General features: G+C 42.8%; 1 protein-coding gene across 1 annotated transcript in view; it reads left to right on the forward strand.

Moving 5' to 3' along the window:
• Window positions 1-15,313, forward strand: part of LOC144688011 (2'-5'-oligoadenylate synthase 3-like) — a 60,400-nt gene that overhangs the window by 24,845 nt on the left and 20,242 nt on the right. The window contains exons 12-15 of the mRNA XM_078554664.1: window positions 3,029-3,279; window positions 4,334-4,603; window positions 5,696-5,789; window positions 6,737-7,196. Of these exons, the coding sequence (XP_078410790.1) occupies window positions 3,029-3,279; window positions 4,334-4,603; window positions 5,696-5,789; window positions 6,737-7,196 (1,075 nt within the window). The remainder of the gene's footprint in view (window positions 1-3,028; window positions 3,280-4,333; window positions 4,604-5,695; window positions 5,790-6,736; window positions 7,197-15,313) is intronic.

The following is a 15,313-nucleotide window of genomic DNA, read 5'->3' on the forward strand; positions in this document are numbered from 1 at the left end:
CACTGCTGTTAAGTTGATTTATGCACTGTTATGGAAAAACTTGTGAATGTGTTTCTCTGTTATTTCAACAAAGGCAACAACCATTGAAAATAAAGAAGTTGACACCTTTGTTAAAATAGCATAGGACTCACTTCTCCCTATTATGGTACAGTATGTTTTCAACCTATATGTTTCTTGAAGCTTAACCAGTTGATCTGGCCCTGACATGGTGGCTATAGAAGTCTCACTTCTTTGCTTTTGAGCCCATGACTTCCCACCCATTGACTTTAATGGATGAAAAAACATGAGCTGGTGAGTTTTTACCTCTGTCTCCAGGTCATCTAGTTGACCAGGAAGGGCTCTTTCTGACTGACCTTACCCAAGAGATTCTTAAAACAGTGGGCAGTGCTGCCATGTTAAAGTAGCTAGATAATTGTAAGGTTGCACAGCCAATCAAAAACCTATTCTTCTAGCTTTGTTAACCAAGTTTTATTCCAACTCAGATCAGTGGGATCATCAAGAAGAGAGTATGGAAATATGAGCTAAAATTTGGTATTTTTGTGCCTGTTTATTTAATTAACAATAACTAAATTAAAAATTTAGGGTATTAAAAACAACAAGTTCAGCAATAGGTAACCCATGCTCAATACGTGTGGATATTTGAGTTGTTGCTAACTTAGTTGGTCTCATTTTCTATGCATTCGGGGCCCCAGGCCCCTTGTACGTGTTAATGAGGGGCCTACCAGCTGTTTAAGGACCCCTGTGGGAAATGATTTCAGATGAATGAAGCAGGTGACAAGCCTCAGGATTCTTCACTGCAGTACATGCCATCAACGGGCAAGTTATTTTCTTTTTCCTGTATGCCATAGATCCAGGAGGTCCCGGAGCGCTTTCAGGCCAACCTGGGGCATCCGGTTTGTGATTTTATTTTAGGTGCGGTATTCAATTTCTGCTTGATCATATGTGGCTCAAACTCTGGTTTTGAGATGTACCCAGCCCTGAGTTCCAAAACCTTGGCCGTCCATGTCAATGGGAATATTTTAAGGTTGGGGCAGAGTGGAGGAAGCGTTGACTTTCATCCAGCCCTCATTATACCTGATCTGGATGTGTGTGATCAGATAGTTTAGGAGTGCCATTCAGCACTTGCCCTGAGGACTGCTTAGAGTTACCACTTAATGCCAAAAGTGCAAATTGTTCTCTCCCCATCCTTATCTTGTTAAGTACCGAGATTTATGCAAAGAAGTGTAGGCATTAAAGGCTAAATTTTGTAAGGCGAGGCTGCACACACAGGGGCAGGGGGGAGAAATTTGTTTGCATAATGCCACTTGCTACAGAGACTTATGTCGACTCTCTCTGGGGGCAGGCAGCACCATGGGTCCCTACCTGCGCGATCCATGCATTCTTCAGTGAGGCCAATGAAGAATGCCACATGAGCTGCATGGGTAGCGGCCACAGCACTGCCTTCCCCTAGGGAATCAAAGTAAGAAGCACCACATGAATGAATTTCTCCCCCAGGGTCTCTGAACAGACATGTAGATTGAAGAATGAGGCACAAAGGTCAATGCGCCTAGTCCTTAATTTTCCAGCCATACACAATTCATAGAATGATACAGCATGGAAAGTAACCATACGGAATATCATGTCGGTGCCAGTTCTTTGAAAGAGCTATCCAATTATTCCCACTCCCCCACTGTTTCTCCATATCCCTACAAATTTTTCTTTTTCAGGTATATAACAAATTTCCCTTTGAAAGTTACTAATGAATCAGTTTTCAATGTCCTAACAGGCAATGCTTTCCTGATCAAAATAACTCACTGCATAAAAAGCTCTCATTTCCTCGCTGGCCCTTTTGCCAGTTATCCTAAAGCTTTAGTTACTGATCCTCCTGCCAATGGGAACAGTTTCTCCCCATTTACTTTCTTAAAAAAAACCTTTTACTTCAATTCTTTTCTTTTTGCGTATTTATCCAATTCCTTTCTGAAAGCTGCCATGGAATCTGTAACCAGCACTCTATCAGGCAGTACATTCTAACCACTCGATGTGTGAAAGTACTTTTCCTCATGTTACCTCTGTTTTTTTTTTGCCAATCACTTTGAATCGCTGCCCTCTCATTATTGACCTTTCATACTGGAAACAGTTTCTCTTTATTTCTTCTATCTAAATGCATCATAATTTTAAACATGACTATCAAACTTCCTCTTAGCCTTATCTGCTCCTGGCAAAGTAGCCAAGCTTCTCCAGTCTTTGCATGTAACTGAAGTTCTTCAGCCGTGGAACCCTTTCTAGTAAATCACCTCGGTACTCTCCCCAAAGCCTTTACTTCTTTCTTTAAGTGGATGCAATATTCCAGCTGTGACCTAATTTGTGTTTTCTGAAGGCTTAGCATCACTTCCTTGCTTTTGTACTCTATGCCTCTATTTATGATGTTTAGGGTCCCATATGCTATATTAACTTTCTTTACATGTCCAATCCAGTCACCTTCAAAAGTTTTAAAACTTTTTTTAAAAATTCAAAAAGAGGTAGGAGAAATAACAGCTGGTTAGAGAAATCTGAAAAGGAAGAACATATGTTGATGTGTTAGGGATCATCTGTAAAAGAAGGAAAATGGTGACACTCAGGGTGTTGGAAAGGATTGAGAAAAACTGATGGGTTATTGAATCAAATTGTGGAATGTTTACAGCACAGAATGAGGCCATGCAGCCCGTCATGTTTGCGCCAGCCTTCAGCAGGTGCAGCACACTCCCAGTCCCACTCCTCCCTGTAGTCCTGCAAACATTTTATCTTCAGATAATCATCCAGTTCCCTTTTAAAAGCCACGAGTAGCTCTGCCTCCACCACACTGTCAGTTAGTGTATTCCAAATCCCACCACTCACTGGGAAAGAAATATATTTCCTCATGTCACCATTGCTTCAGTTGCTAATCACTTCGCACCTTAATCAAGTGAGACTTTGTACTGATAGCCCTGCCTGGCAAAGTTTACTTTTAAATGCTATGCATGAGAAAGTAACTGTGCAAGAGTATGCATTGACTTTTTTTTTAACGCAACAGTATATACGACCATATAAACAACAACTTAGACATGGAGAGTTACTCCCACCAAAGTACGCCCTGGAGCTGTTGATCATCTATGCTTGGGAGAGCATAGGTGGGGGAGAGAACTTCAACACAGCTCAAGGATTCCGCACAATCATGGAACTGATTGTTAAATACAGAGAGCTATGGATGTTCTGGACTGACAACTATAACTTCGAGCATCCCCGTGTGGGCCAATACCTGAAAAATAAACTCCAAGAGCCGAGGCAAGTTGGACTTATGTTATTAGTCTTTTTACAGATGGAAAATCATAGCACAGGAGGCCATTCAGCCCATCATACCTATTCTTTGAAAATGCTGTTCAACTGGTGTCTGTCCATTGTTTTTCTGCCCCCATAGCCCTGCAATTTATTTCCTCTTCAGGTATTTATCCAAATCACTTCTGTAAATTATTATTGGATCTGCTTCCAACACCATTTCAGGTGATGTGTTCCAGATCATCATAACTTGCTGTGTAAAATAAATCTCTCCTTTTGTCCCCTCTCATTCTTCTACTGGAGATTATAGACATAAGTAATAAAAATTACCTAATAAGTGGATTTCTAAGCTTCCACGATAGTTCATAAGGTAAATACGCCCACCTGTGCCATTTTGGAAGGTTCCTTATTCAAAGTTTGCTTTTTTAAGTAAGAGGAATGAGGACGTTGCATATTACTTGGAAAATAAGAATCGACATGGAGTAGAGGAACAAAGGGATCTGGAAATACAAAATCATGTTCCTGCCTTTAAGAAACAGCACATCCTAAGACTTACATGAGCTGTGCCACAGGGCTCTGCCAGGAATTAGTTACTTATGTGACTTTGATACATAGAATCAGATTACGATTAACTGAATTATTCAATAAATAAATAAAAGTGCCCGGAGTAAGTGGAATCTGGCTTTAGGGGCAAAATGTCCAATGCAAACATTTGGGGGAAAAGCAATCGCTGGTCACTGTGTGCATCCCAATGGCTACTTCAAGAATGGCATCAGTAGAGACCTAACAGCTAGAAAAAGATGAGAGGAATAAAGAAGCATTTACTTTAGTGGGAAAGTTGGGCACAAATACTTTATTTGCAGCAAAACTGGCAGACAATTTAGTAGAGTTGGTTTATAATGTCTTTTCAACTGTGAATGGCTCACAGAATCAGTAATTGTTTACTGTAGGCTTTTAAAAATGTGCCTAAAAGATAAAAATTCAAAGTTTTGTGCAGCCTGATTAATGAGCATCTGAAAATACATCTTTTGACTGGTGATTATTGCATTGTTTGAATGTTTAGGCCGATGATTCTCGATCCTGCAGATCCAACGGGAAACGTTGCCGGAAATGCTCGGTGGGACCTTGTTGCAAACGAAGCTGAAAATTGTTTACAGATGAACTGTGTGTGCAACATCACCCCCTGGGATGTTGAGGTAAAATATCATAGAAATGACAGATTATATGGTTCCAAAGTACAGGAATTTTCTAAAAATAAAACGGCTAGAGGGGTTTGCACAATTTATATCAAAACAACAATCATACTCGATGGCCACTCGATGAGGAAGGAGCAGTAGAAGGTAATTATCCTATTGAGGGGCCCACAAAGCACAAAGACATTTTGTTAGATCATCTGAACTTAAATTCAGTTGCCCAGGCCTTAAGCTTTGTAAGTCCATCCTTAAACCTCTCCATATCTCTAACTTTCTCTGCTCCTTTTAAGATGCTCTTTAAAATCTACCTCCTTGACCAAGCTTTCAGTCACTTGTGCTAATAATTTCTTATGTTGCTCGATGCCAAATTTTGTTTGGGACTGGTTCTGGGGGAGGTGGGGCCAGTACAAACTGGACAGGTTACACCTGGGCAGGACCGGGACTGATGCCCTTGGGGGAATATTTGCTAGAGTGGTTGGGGAGGGTTTAAACTAAAATGGCAGGGGGATGGGAACTTTTACAAGGAGTCAGAGGAGGGGGAATCAAGGACAAGAACAAAAGACAGAAAAGAGAATAAGAAAAATGATAGGCAGAGAAATCAAAGGCAAGAATCAAACGGGGCCTCAGTGAAAAATAGTGGGAACGGGACAAGTAATGTTAAAAAGACAAGCCTTCAGGCTTTGTGCCTTAACGAGAGGAGCATTTGTGATAAAGTGGATGAATTAACCGCGCAAATAGATGTAAACAGATATGATATAGTCAGGATTACGGAGACATGGCTGCAGGGTGACCAGGGATGGGAACTGAACATCCCGGGGTATTCAGTATTTAGAAAGGACAGACAAAAAGGAAAAGGTGGTGCAGTTGCATTGCTGGTTAAAGAGGAAATTAATGCAATAGTGAGGAAAGATATTAGCTCCAATGAGGTGGAATCTGTAAGGGTAGAGCTGAGAAACACTAAGATTCAGGCCATTAATTACCTCAATCCTCCTTTGGAAACTTCATTCTTTAAAGCAAGCTAGAAATGATAGACCAGTTGCCAGGATTTAAAGATATATATAGAGAGTCACATTAATCAGAAGCTCCCCAGGTTCAATTCTCAGTCCATACAGAGTTAGAGGATGTCAACGAGGTGAAGGTGGGAGTGCTACAATTCACCTCAACACCCCTGTGCTCAAGTTGCAGAAAGAATCAGCTGGGATTCCCGCTGACCACATATTGTATGTGGGCAGAAATTTTTTCTCGGTTGGTGGGCGCGAGCCTGACCCGCTCAAGCATGAAATGACGCATGTGGCCTTTGGCCGAACGTGCCGGGGTCAACGCGCGGTTGCGCAATAGTTCGGCCAACGGGTGTGCACTGAAACCAAAATGCACCCGCCGGCAATTAAGACCATTAAATAATTAATTAACATAAATTTTTCACTGCCTGCCCAACCTAATGGCTGGCGGGCAGGCGAAAAGACCAAGCGGCCTTTGCATTTTTTTTGGAAACCTTATCCACAGGCGGACGAGTTTTCCAAGAGCAAATAAAAATAAAATAAAATCTTTAATTAACAACATGTCCCTGCTCATGTGACAGAATCACACGAGGGGACATGTTTCAGTACATTTTTAATTTTTATAATTATTTTCTTTCATATCTCTTACGGCTGCCTCAGGGATATTATGCAGCATTCACTCCCGCGCATTCGTGAAGTTCACACCCTTCCTGATCACTCCCCCCCCCCCACCCTCCTCACACAGGCACCGCTCAGCGCTGCCACTCACATGTCACGCTGGGCGGGCCTTCATTGGCCGCCAGCGTGAAATCTCGGTGCAGTGCCGATCGCGAGCGGCTTCCCAACCAGCCCTGCCGAGCCCGCAGGCCAAGGGCAAAATTCTGCCCCATGTGTGGGTATCAGATAAATTTAAGATGCAACTGGGTTGGACAGTTGAGTGAAACTCACTGTCTAAGCTCACACAAGAACAATGGCCACTTGTGTGAGATACGGAGTGTAGTTATCACCTCATAACAATCAATCAGGAGAGAAAGGATGAAAATTAAGGAGATAAACGCAAAAAACTGCAGATACTGGAAATCCAAAACAAACACAAAAATACCTGGAAAAACTCAGCAGGTCTGGCCGCATCTGCGGAGAGGAGCACAGTTAACGTTTCGAGTCCGAATGACCCTTCAACAGAACTAAGTGAAAATTAAGGAGATGTAATTATCAGAGCACTTAGAAACCAGGACACAACTCATTGCTACATTCTTATCTTTTTTTTTGTCTTAGCCAATAAAAGAGTTTGAAATCACTGTGTTTACACTGGATGGGAGCTCATTAAGCCTGAATGTCAATATTGACAACACAATCTCAATGATCAAGAAACAAATCCAGCAAAAATGGGACATTCCAGTTTACCAGCAACGCCTGAGCTTTAATGAAGCCATTCTGGATGACAACAAATCCTTGTTGCATTCCGGAATATTCTTTGATGCAAGGCTCCATCTGGTCATCACAACGTCAATGCAGATATTCGTCAGGACTGTAAATGGGCGTGTCCTGACACTTGATGTATCCCCAACTGACAAGGTTTTGAGCCTGAGAAATAAGATTGAATCTCTGGAGCGGCTTTCATCGAACCAATACTACCTGACCTATGGATCGATACCATTAGAAGACGGCCGCACACTGGAATCCTACGGCATTAAGCAACATTCTACCATCACCATCAACTTGCGTCTCCGTGGAGGCAAGGAGACTTGAAAATTAATCATGAAACTAATGACTATAAAGTGAATTTCACTATTACATAATATCAGCTGAATTGAATTAGAATTAGATTTAACCATACATACAAACTGCATATTAATTCTTCCTGCGTCAGAGAATATGTACAAATTAAATAGAATTTGTATGCAAATGAGATAAAGCTTAAGGAAGATTTAGAATGGATGGAATCTGCTGAATTCTGAAACATGTTTAAATTAGTTATTGAAGAAATGGCAATTAACTGGAAAACAATCATTTACATTTATTTTACATTACGTATTGGCAGCAGTTAATAAATAAAGCTTCTTTAAATTATTATCGATTATTTGACTGATTCTATTCACATAGATCATGGATTCATTTGCTTTAATTAGCTGTTATGAATATTTTAAGTTTGCTTACATACTAAGGTACGGTGAATAGATTTGTGGAGTAAATTGGATGTATTACAATAACCTTAGTATCACAGAGTTGTACAGCTCAGAAGGAGGCCATTAGGCCCATCATCTGTGTGGCTTCTTTCAAAGAGCTATCCAATTATTCATATTCCCTTGAATGTTTCTCCTTTTCAAGTATATATCCTGTTTTCTTTTGAAGATTACTGTTGAATCTGTTTCCACAATATCGCAGTAGATGAACTATCTAATGCTGCACAATAAAGATCTTTGATAATAGTGAGCTGATCAATCAGGGCCATAACTCATTGGGTGGAATCCTCCAGTCCTGTTGGCAGTGGGCATCATGGTGGGCGTGAGCAGACAATGTGGCAAGAAGGCCAAAAATTGGTTTTACATCATCATGAAACCATCCACTCCACCCCCAATGGCGGGGCCGCGTTTCCCGCCGCCACACATCTGGAACCTAATTTCAATACTTTAGCATCTCATTATAAGCCCTGTTTACTGGAATCATTCCCCCCACACTGGATCATCCAGGCACCATCACACTGATATGTTTCACAACTCTACATAAGTAATGTGCATCTGGCGAGCTGCACTGCGCTCGGGACTTTGAGGTTTTTTGCCTAACTTGCTTAGGGCAACACTTGTGGTCATCAGTGCCAGGCTTTTCAGGCTACACTACATCACTTTTAGGGGGTGCTCATGGGCAGGTTTATAGCTACCAGATCTGCCGTAAGGCGGAGGTGGCTTTTCAATGGCTGCAGGGCTAGGGCTTGCTTGGGGGAGGGGGAGAACTCAGACAAGGAAAGAGGCTGCTGGGCGAAGGCTGTACTGGGGAAGGAGGGAATCCCAGGATACGTGTGGGGCTACACGTTGATCAAGATGGTTAGGGCTGAGGAGGCAGTCTCCAGAGGAGATGAGGCCAGATGGAAATGTGAAGGTCTGTGTGAGAGCGTGAGTGGTGATGTCCCTTGAGCTCGCAGTGAGTGAGATGCCGGCGAGTGTGTGACTGCCTTGTGAGTGTGAGAGTTTAGAGCGATAAGATGGTTGCCTTACCCTGGTGGCACAGATCAGATCATTCATCCTCTTTCTGCACTGGATGGCCAACCTCATCTGAGCAGCACTGCCAATGCCTCCCAAGCCGGAGTGGTGAGATTGGTGGACCTACTGTGGCCAGAGCGGGAGAGTGGAGGACATCATGGTGGGTCTAAAAAATGCATTCCAATCACTGAACTCTTCATGGGTTTCAGGGCCATGTCTTCACTGGAGCAGTCCTGGGCTGCAAGCATTGAGGATTGTGTGTGTGGTTGCAGTTTAGATAATGCACCAAGAGTGAGGAAATGGTGAGGTAAGGGCGGGGCTGGCGATTCAGAGGCCACACACCAGCGAGACAGCGCGTTTCCTGTAGCTGCTTATTTTAAAGAGGCGGAAAGCGGACAATACGGTACGAAAACCCGCCATTGCGGCCAGCAGGTCAAATGTCGTTTTTCACGCCCACCACCGCACTTAGTGCAAATCTGGGGTGATTCTGCCTATTCATTAATAAGATTTGCCTGTGGGTTTTCACTAATATTTAGTGAATAACTAACCTTTAATTTCATATCTATAAAGGCTCTCCTGACTTTCTCTTCCTTGCCTTGTTGAATTTAATGTAAAGGGTTTCACCTACCAGCCAATCATTCTCTTACCTTTAATTTTCAAACAAAAAGCAAAATACTGCAGATGCTGGAAATGTGTAAATGTGTGGAAAACGTTGGAAACACTCAACGGGTCAGACAGCATCGGTGGACGCAAGTGTCCACTTTGGTTTCTGACCTTCTTGTGAAAGTTGACAATTGAAAGCTATGGCCAAGAGCAGCCTTTAACAAGGACAGGACATAGAGAGGGCAAAGAAAAGAAACACAATGATAAAAAAAACAGGAAATAGTTAAATGGCAGAACTGAGAAAAGGATGAGACTTCAGGAGATGTAACGAGACATATGAAAGACAGATGTGGAAAACAATTTTTTGTTATTCATTCACGGGACGTGGGCTTCGCTGGCTAGGCCAGCATTTTTACTGGCCATCCCTAATTGCCCTAGAGTAGATTATGATGAAAGGTCATTGTGTTGAAACGTTAACTCTGTTTTTCTCTCTCCACAGATGTTGCCTGACCTGCTGAGTATTGCCAGCATTTTCTGTTTTTATTTCACATTTCCAGTATCTGCAGTAGTTGCTCTTGTGGAGAGGTGTGGAAAGTGTGTGAACAGTTGTCAAAAATGTGAGGATAAGGCAGGTAGAAAGGGAAGCACAAAAAATTCACAAAGTACAGATGCAAGCAATTGGATTACACACATCGTACTGATCTAGTGACACCTGTTTCTGAACTTTTGGGCAATCAATACAAGGGCAATGTGAGGGAGAGCTTTTTTACACAGCAAGATGGTGATGCACTGGAACTCACTGCCTACCAGGATGGTGAAAGCAGGGGTGATCAGTGATTGTAAAAGGAAATTGGATCAGCAGTTGAGGGATATAAACTTGCAGGGCTACAGGGATAGAATGGGGACTGACTGGGTTACTCTACAAAGAACCAGCATAGACTTGATGGGATCAATAGCCTCTTCTCTGTGTCCTAATGATCCCAAATCTATATTTAATATTGCTTCCCAGTTACAAGGGTGGAATTTGTACCTGGTTATGATTTGGTTGGTATGCATATATTTCTTGAATTAATTTTTCGTCACTAACTTCATTGTCTATATGTTTTCTTGTGGGGATTAATCCTTTCCATTGAAATTTCAATAAAATTTGCAAATCTGCCTTCACAATGCCTTCTCAAGGCATTCTCACTAAAACCATGTTTTGGGTTGGCTCTCATAACACTGAGCTGTGCATCCACCACATTCAAATAATACAATCAAACTGTCACTTACTGGAATCCCCATGGTGTGATAATTAGGAATTTGAATCTCAATTGACCTGATCCCCAAAGACTTCTTGGATTGGCCCTTTGGCAAGCTGATCAAAACAATGGGCTCTCAAATAGGATATCAAAGTAGTACCTCCTACAGTGTTCACTCCCTCAATACTAGACCCTAGTCTAGAATAGTGCTTCCCAAACTATCTTCCAATTTGATTCTATTTGAACACATGAAATTTAACACGATCCCAGGTACAACAAAAACAAAACAGCAATAAAGCTGCGTAGCAACATTCAGTACCTAATTAGTAAAGTTTGCATATTATATAGATCATATAATACGTCGTATAAAAATGAAAATCTGTGCTTGTAAAGTACTTTGTAAAAATGTTATTGTTTTATGTACTCACTGGTCCATTACTTCATCTGTGCTGCTCCAGCTCATGGGCCTTGGCTAGGAAGCTGCAGAAGTACAGGTTAAGGGTCTTGAGGTGGCTGATGTTGATGAGGTGGTTACACAGCGCCAGGGTGATGGAGTTGCACTCAGCCAGGCAACAGCTCAGGTCACCAGGTTCATGGTTGGCGATGGATTTGAGACTCAGTAAATCGGCCATGGGCAGTAGCTACTCCCTTATAGGGGAGACTGAGTGACGAACAGGGCAAGGGCAGTGCCGGATGCTGCCTGCGTCTCAGTGCAGTTGCTGGGCACAGTCTCAGAGGAGGGGGGAGATCGATCTGGGCTTCACACTGGTGGTGTTTTGAGCAAAGCACATCACCCTCAGCTTCAGGCCCGCCACCCCCCACCACCCCTCACCTCAACACCATCAAATTTATTCACGTAAGATCATAAGAAATAGGAACAGAAGTAGGCCCCACCATTCAATAAGTTAATGGCTGATCTAATTGTGCTTTTAAGTCCACTTTCCAACCTGCCTTCTATAGCCTTGACTCTCTTGTCAATCGAAAAATTGTCTTGATGTGATTATCAGGTTAGGATTTGTGTTAACATTGGAGTTTAGCTGGAACAATGGGGTTTCCTTTCAGCCAGGTAGTCATCGATCTGGGATGACCCAGGGCGAATCCTGTCACTTTGTATTGTGAGACATTGAGTTAAACTGATTAACAATCAATCTGGTAAAATGGCTAACATCTGGAGGTTTGGTGACAATCTCACTTCAATATACATATACGTCCCTCACAACCCCACTCACTAGTTTGTGAACTGCTGGTCTAAAATATGTGCTGAAGTTGGATTTATTGCACAGCTTCTGACACGATGCATCTATGGCACATCTACTACTGAAATACAGCCTGAATAAATTACATTAGCCTGGGCAATTCTATTATCATTCATTTTTCAATTCATTTATGGGATGTGGGCCTCGCTGGCTAGATCATCACCTATTGCCCATCGCTAATTGCCCTTGAGAAGTGGTGATGAGCTGCTTTCTTGAATCACTGCAGCCCATGTGGTATAGGTACACCCACAGTGCTGTTAAGGAGGGTGGTAATGGTGTAGTGTGGGATATGCTGGGCCATACAATTCTGGTGCTGCTGGTGGCCCACAGAGCCTCCTGTCCAGTCTTGACCTGTTTGAAATCTAGACCATTTAGCAAAGCGGTAGAGCCACACAACACAATGGGGTGTATCCTCTTTGTGATGATGGGACTTTGTCTCTGCATGGACTGTGCTGTGGTCACTCCTACCACTACCGTCATGGACAGATGCATTGGCAGCATGTTGGTGAAGATGAGGTCAAGTACATTTTTCCCCCTCTTCTTGGCTCCCACACCAACTGCCCGCTGCCCAGTCTAGCAGCTATGTTCTTTAGGACTCAGCCAGCTTGGTTTGTGCTGCTGCTTCCAAGCATTGAAGCCCCCCACCAGGATTTCCCTCAGATCTTCCTCCAAATGGTGTTCAACATTCAGCAGGAGTTCTCCTTGCCCCTGTCATGCCATGAGACGTCATGGGGGTGCTGGAGTCAAGGTTGACGACTCAACCATATACCACTGTGCCAGCAGGCCTGATGGATCTGTCCTGTCGGTGGGATTCGAGGTTCTCTGGAGCATTAGCCTGGGTCGTTGGATTACTAGTATAGTGAAAATATCACTATGCCGCCGCCTCCCCTGTACAAAGCTTCATTCTTTCAGGCCTGTTGCAATACAACCAATTTTAATAACTTCGCTTTGTTGACACAAGATTCCTTTTTTATTTATTTACCAGTTTCCATATTACACATGTTCTCATCTCTAGACTGAATTTCTTTAATGTCCTTCCTGGTGTTTTCCTAAACTTCATCCTCCATCCACATAAAGTGCAGATAATTATTTTCAGTCATAAATTATAATCATTCTTTTATCTGCCGAATGCATAATCTATGACTCTGAGACTATCATGCACTCATTCTGATTCAGCCCCTATGATGAAAGGCATTGACTTTATTTTATACCCCCTGTGACACCTCAACTGTAAGGAAACAGGGAAGGGATTACAGTGATGTGGCTGGTATAGCACGATGGCATCTCCACATTGGTAACAGTGATGTAAATTATATAATTCTAGTTTTTGTACAGGTTGAGGAGAAGTTACAAAAACTGAATTTGGCCACACAATGTCCTGTGTCCTGAGCAGTGATCCATAGACAAGTGCTTGATGGCCAGCACAGATACGATGGGCCGAAGCGTCTGTTTCTGTGCTGTATAACCACATGACGCTATGACTCTAATACTATATTTCCTGGGCAGGTGCCTGAGTTGAGTGTTTGGAGTTGGTTTATGTGAGATTTGGGGAGAGTGAGGGAAGGTGAAGGTGAGGTTGATCAGCCCTGATTTGAATGGCAGAGCTGGTTCAAAGGACTAATCCTCTACTCCTTCTGATGTTCTTGTTTGATTTGGCAGTGCACCAATATTGTGAAAAGCTCGTCAAATGAAAGATTGCTTCTATTCTGAACTGATAGTGAGGGTGATGACAGATTGAATTACAAAGCTAGAGCTAACGCAAAGGGGCTGAGGAATCAGTTCTCCTCTTAAAAATTAAATTAGACATTTTGGCCGAGATAATCATCTTATCCTGATGTAACATGTAACTGAGCTAGAGAAGATCTCCACCAAAAGTGCGCCCTCAAAATGGCTGCTGTATTCCCCTTCCCATGACCTTGCCCTGACCTTGTTCCACATTCTGGAAGCAAATTAACTCTTGCAATTAAATGAAACAAGGGAATGGGGTTCCCCATATTTTCCTTTCTTTGTGCCCGGTTACCATCCCTGAAAATCAGCACCAGTTTACACGTGGCAATTCTTAACCAATCAGAGATTGGGACGATGAAGAGGAGAAAGGTGCAGGAGGCCAATCAGGATGAAGATGCCGAGAAGTAAGGTGGGTCCAAACACCTCATGACCATCAAACAGGCGCGAGCACTGATCCTTGCAGCACCCGGCTAGTTACATCCTGCCAACCAGAAAATGACCCGTTTATTGCTACTCCTTGTTTTCTGACCATTAACCGATTCTCTGTTCATGTAATATATTACCCCCAATCCCATGAGCCCCAATCTTTTGAAATAAACTCTTGGGTGGCATCTTATCGAATGCCTTTGGAAAATCCAATTAAAATAAATCCACTGGTTCCCCCTCATCTACCCTGCTATTCAGAACCTCAACAAACTTTAACAGATGTATCGAACACAATTTCCCTTTCATAGTTCCATGCTGACTTTGACCAATCAAATTATGATTTTCTAAGTGCCCCATTATCATTTTGCTGATATTAATTGCCGCACGTTCCTTACTGTTGTCGTCAGACGTCTACTCCTCCCTGTTTCTATCTCCTTTCGTTTCTTCAATAGTTGGGTTATGTTTGATCGTTCCAATCCATGAGGACTGTTTGAGTATCTATGGAATCCTGCAAGACCCAGTGCCCCCACTATGTCTGTAGCCAGCTCTTCAAAACCCGAGGAAGTCGACCATGGGTCCAGGGAATCTGTTGCCTTTTATTACCATGAATTTCTCCACTACGTTGTTCAGAATATTATTAGAGTAATCCTGGGGACTATAATCTTCATACAGATTGGATAAAATAAATCAGCTGTAGTAATGTGGGGGATAAGGTTACAGAATGCAGTCAAAAATGTCTTAAAGATCAGTGTCAGCAACCAATCACAAGAAGGGGTCCTTAATTCTGGCACTAGATAGGGAACACAATCTTGGGACTCCTGGGTGTGGCTCCAGAGAACAGTATCCATCCCTCTGATTATACTGTCCTCTGCCATTACCACATTCCTCCCCCACAGCCAACACTTAATGTAAATGGCCTCATGTAACATGGTGCTGTGGTCTGTTTTCTCAACACCAGATTTTTTTGTCATTCAGACAGGCTGCAGTGAGCCCATACCTGTTAGATAAGGACAATGACTGAGGTCCCCTGCACTGCACGATTGTGCTATGCTGTCTATGTTCCTATTTTCTTATCCACCTTGTGTCTCCTTACTGACCTGACCCACAGTCACACCCTCCTGTCCCTGACCACTAATTAGACACTATGCGGCACTACCTAACTTAAGGAGTGTGACTGCCTCTTGGCTGAAGTGTCCAGCTAACAGTCTTCCTCCCTAATGCCCCACAATGCCTGCATCTCGGACTCCAGCTCAACAAATCCACAGTTGTACTTCCTTGGGATTCAGACACTTACTGTGGATGTGGTTGTCAGCAATTGCAATGCTGACCACAAACTCCTACATGCTGCTGTTGTGGTAAAGCACCTGCACTGTCATCGCTTGCAGTCATTGGCACCACTCC

Source organism: Cetorhinus maximus, chromosome 12 (genome assembly GCF_964194155.1).
Source record: "Cetorhinus maximus chromosome 12, sCetMax3.hap1.1, whole genome shotgun sequence".
Lineage (NCBI taxonomy): Eukaryota > Metazoa > Chordata > Chondrichthyes > Lamniformes > Cetorhinidae > Cetorhinus > Cetorhinus maximus.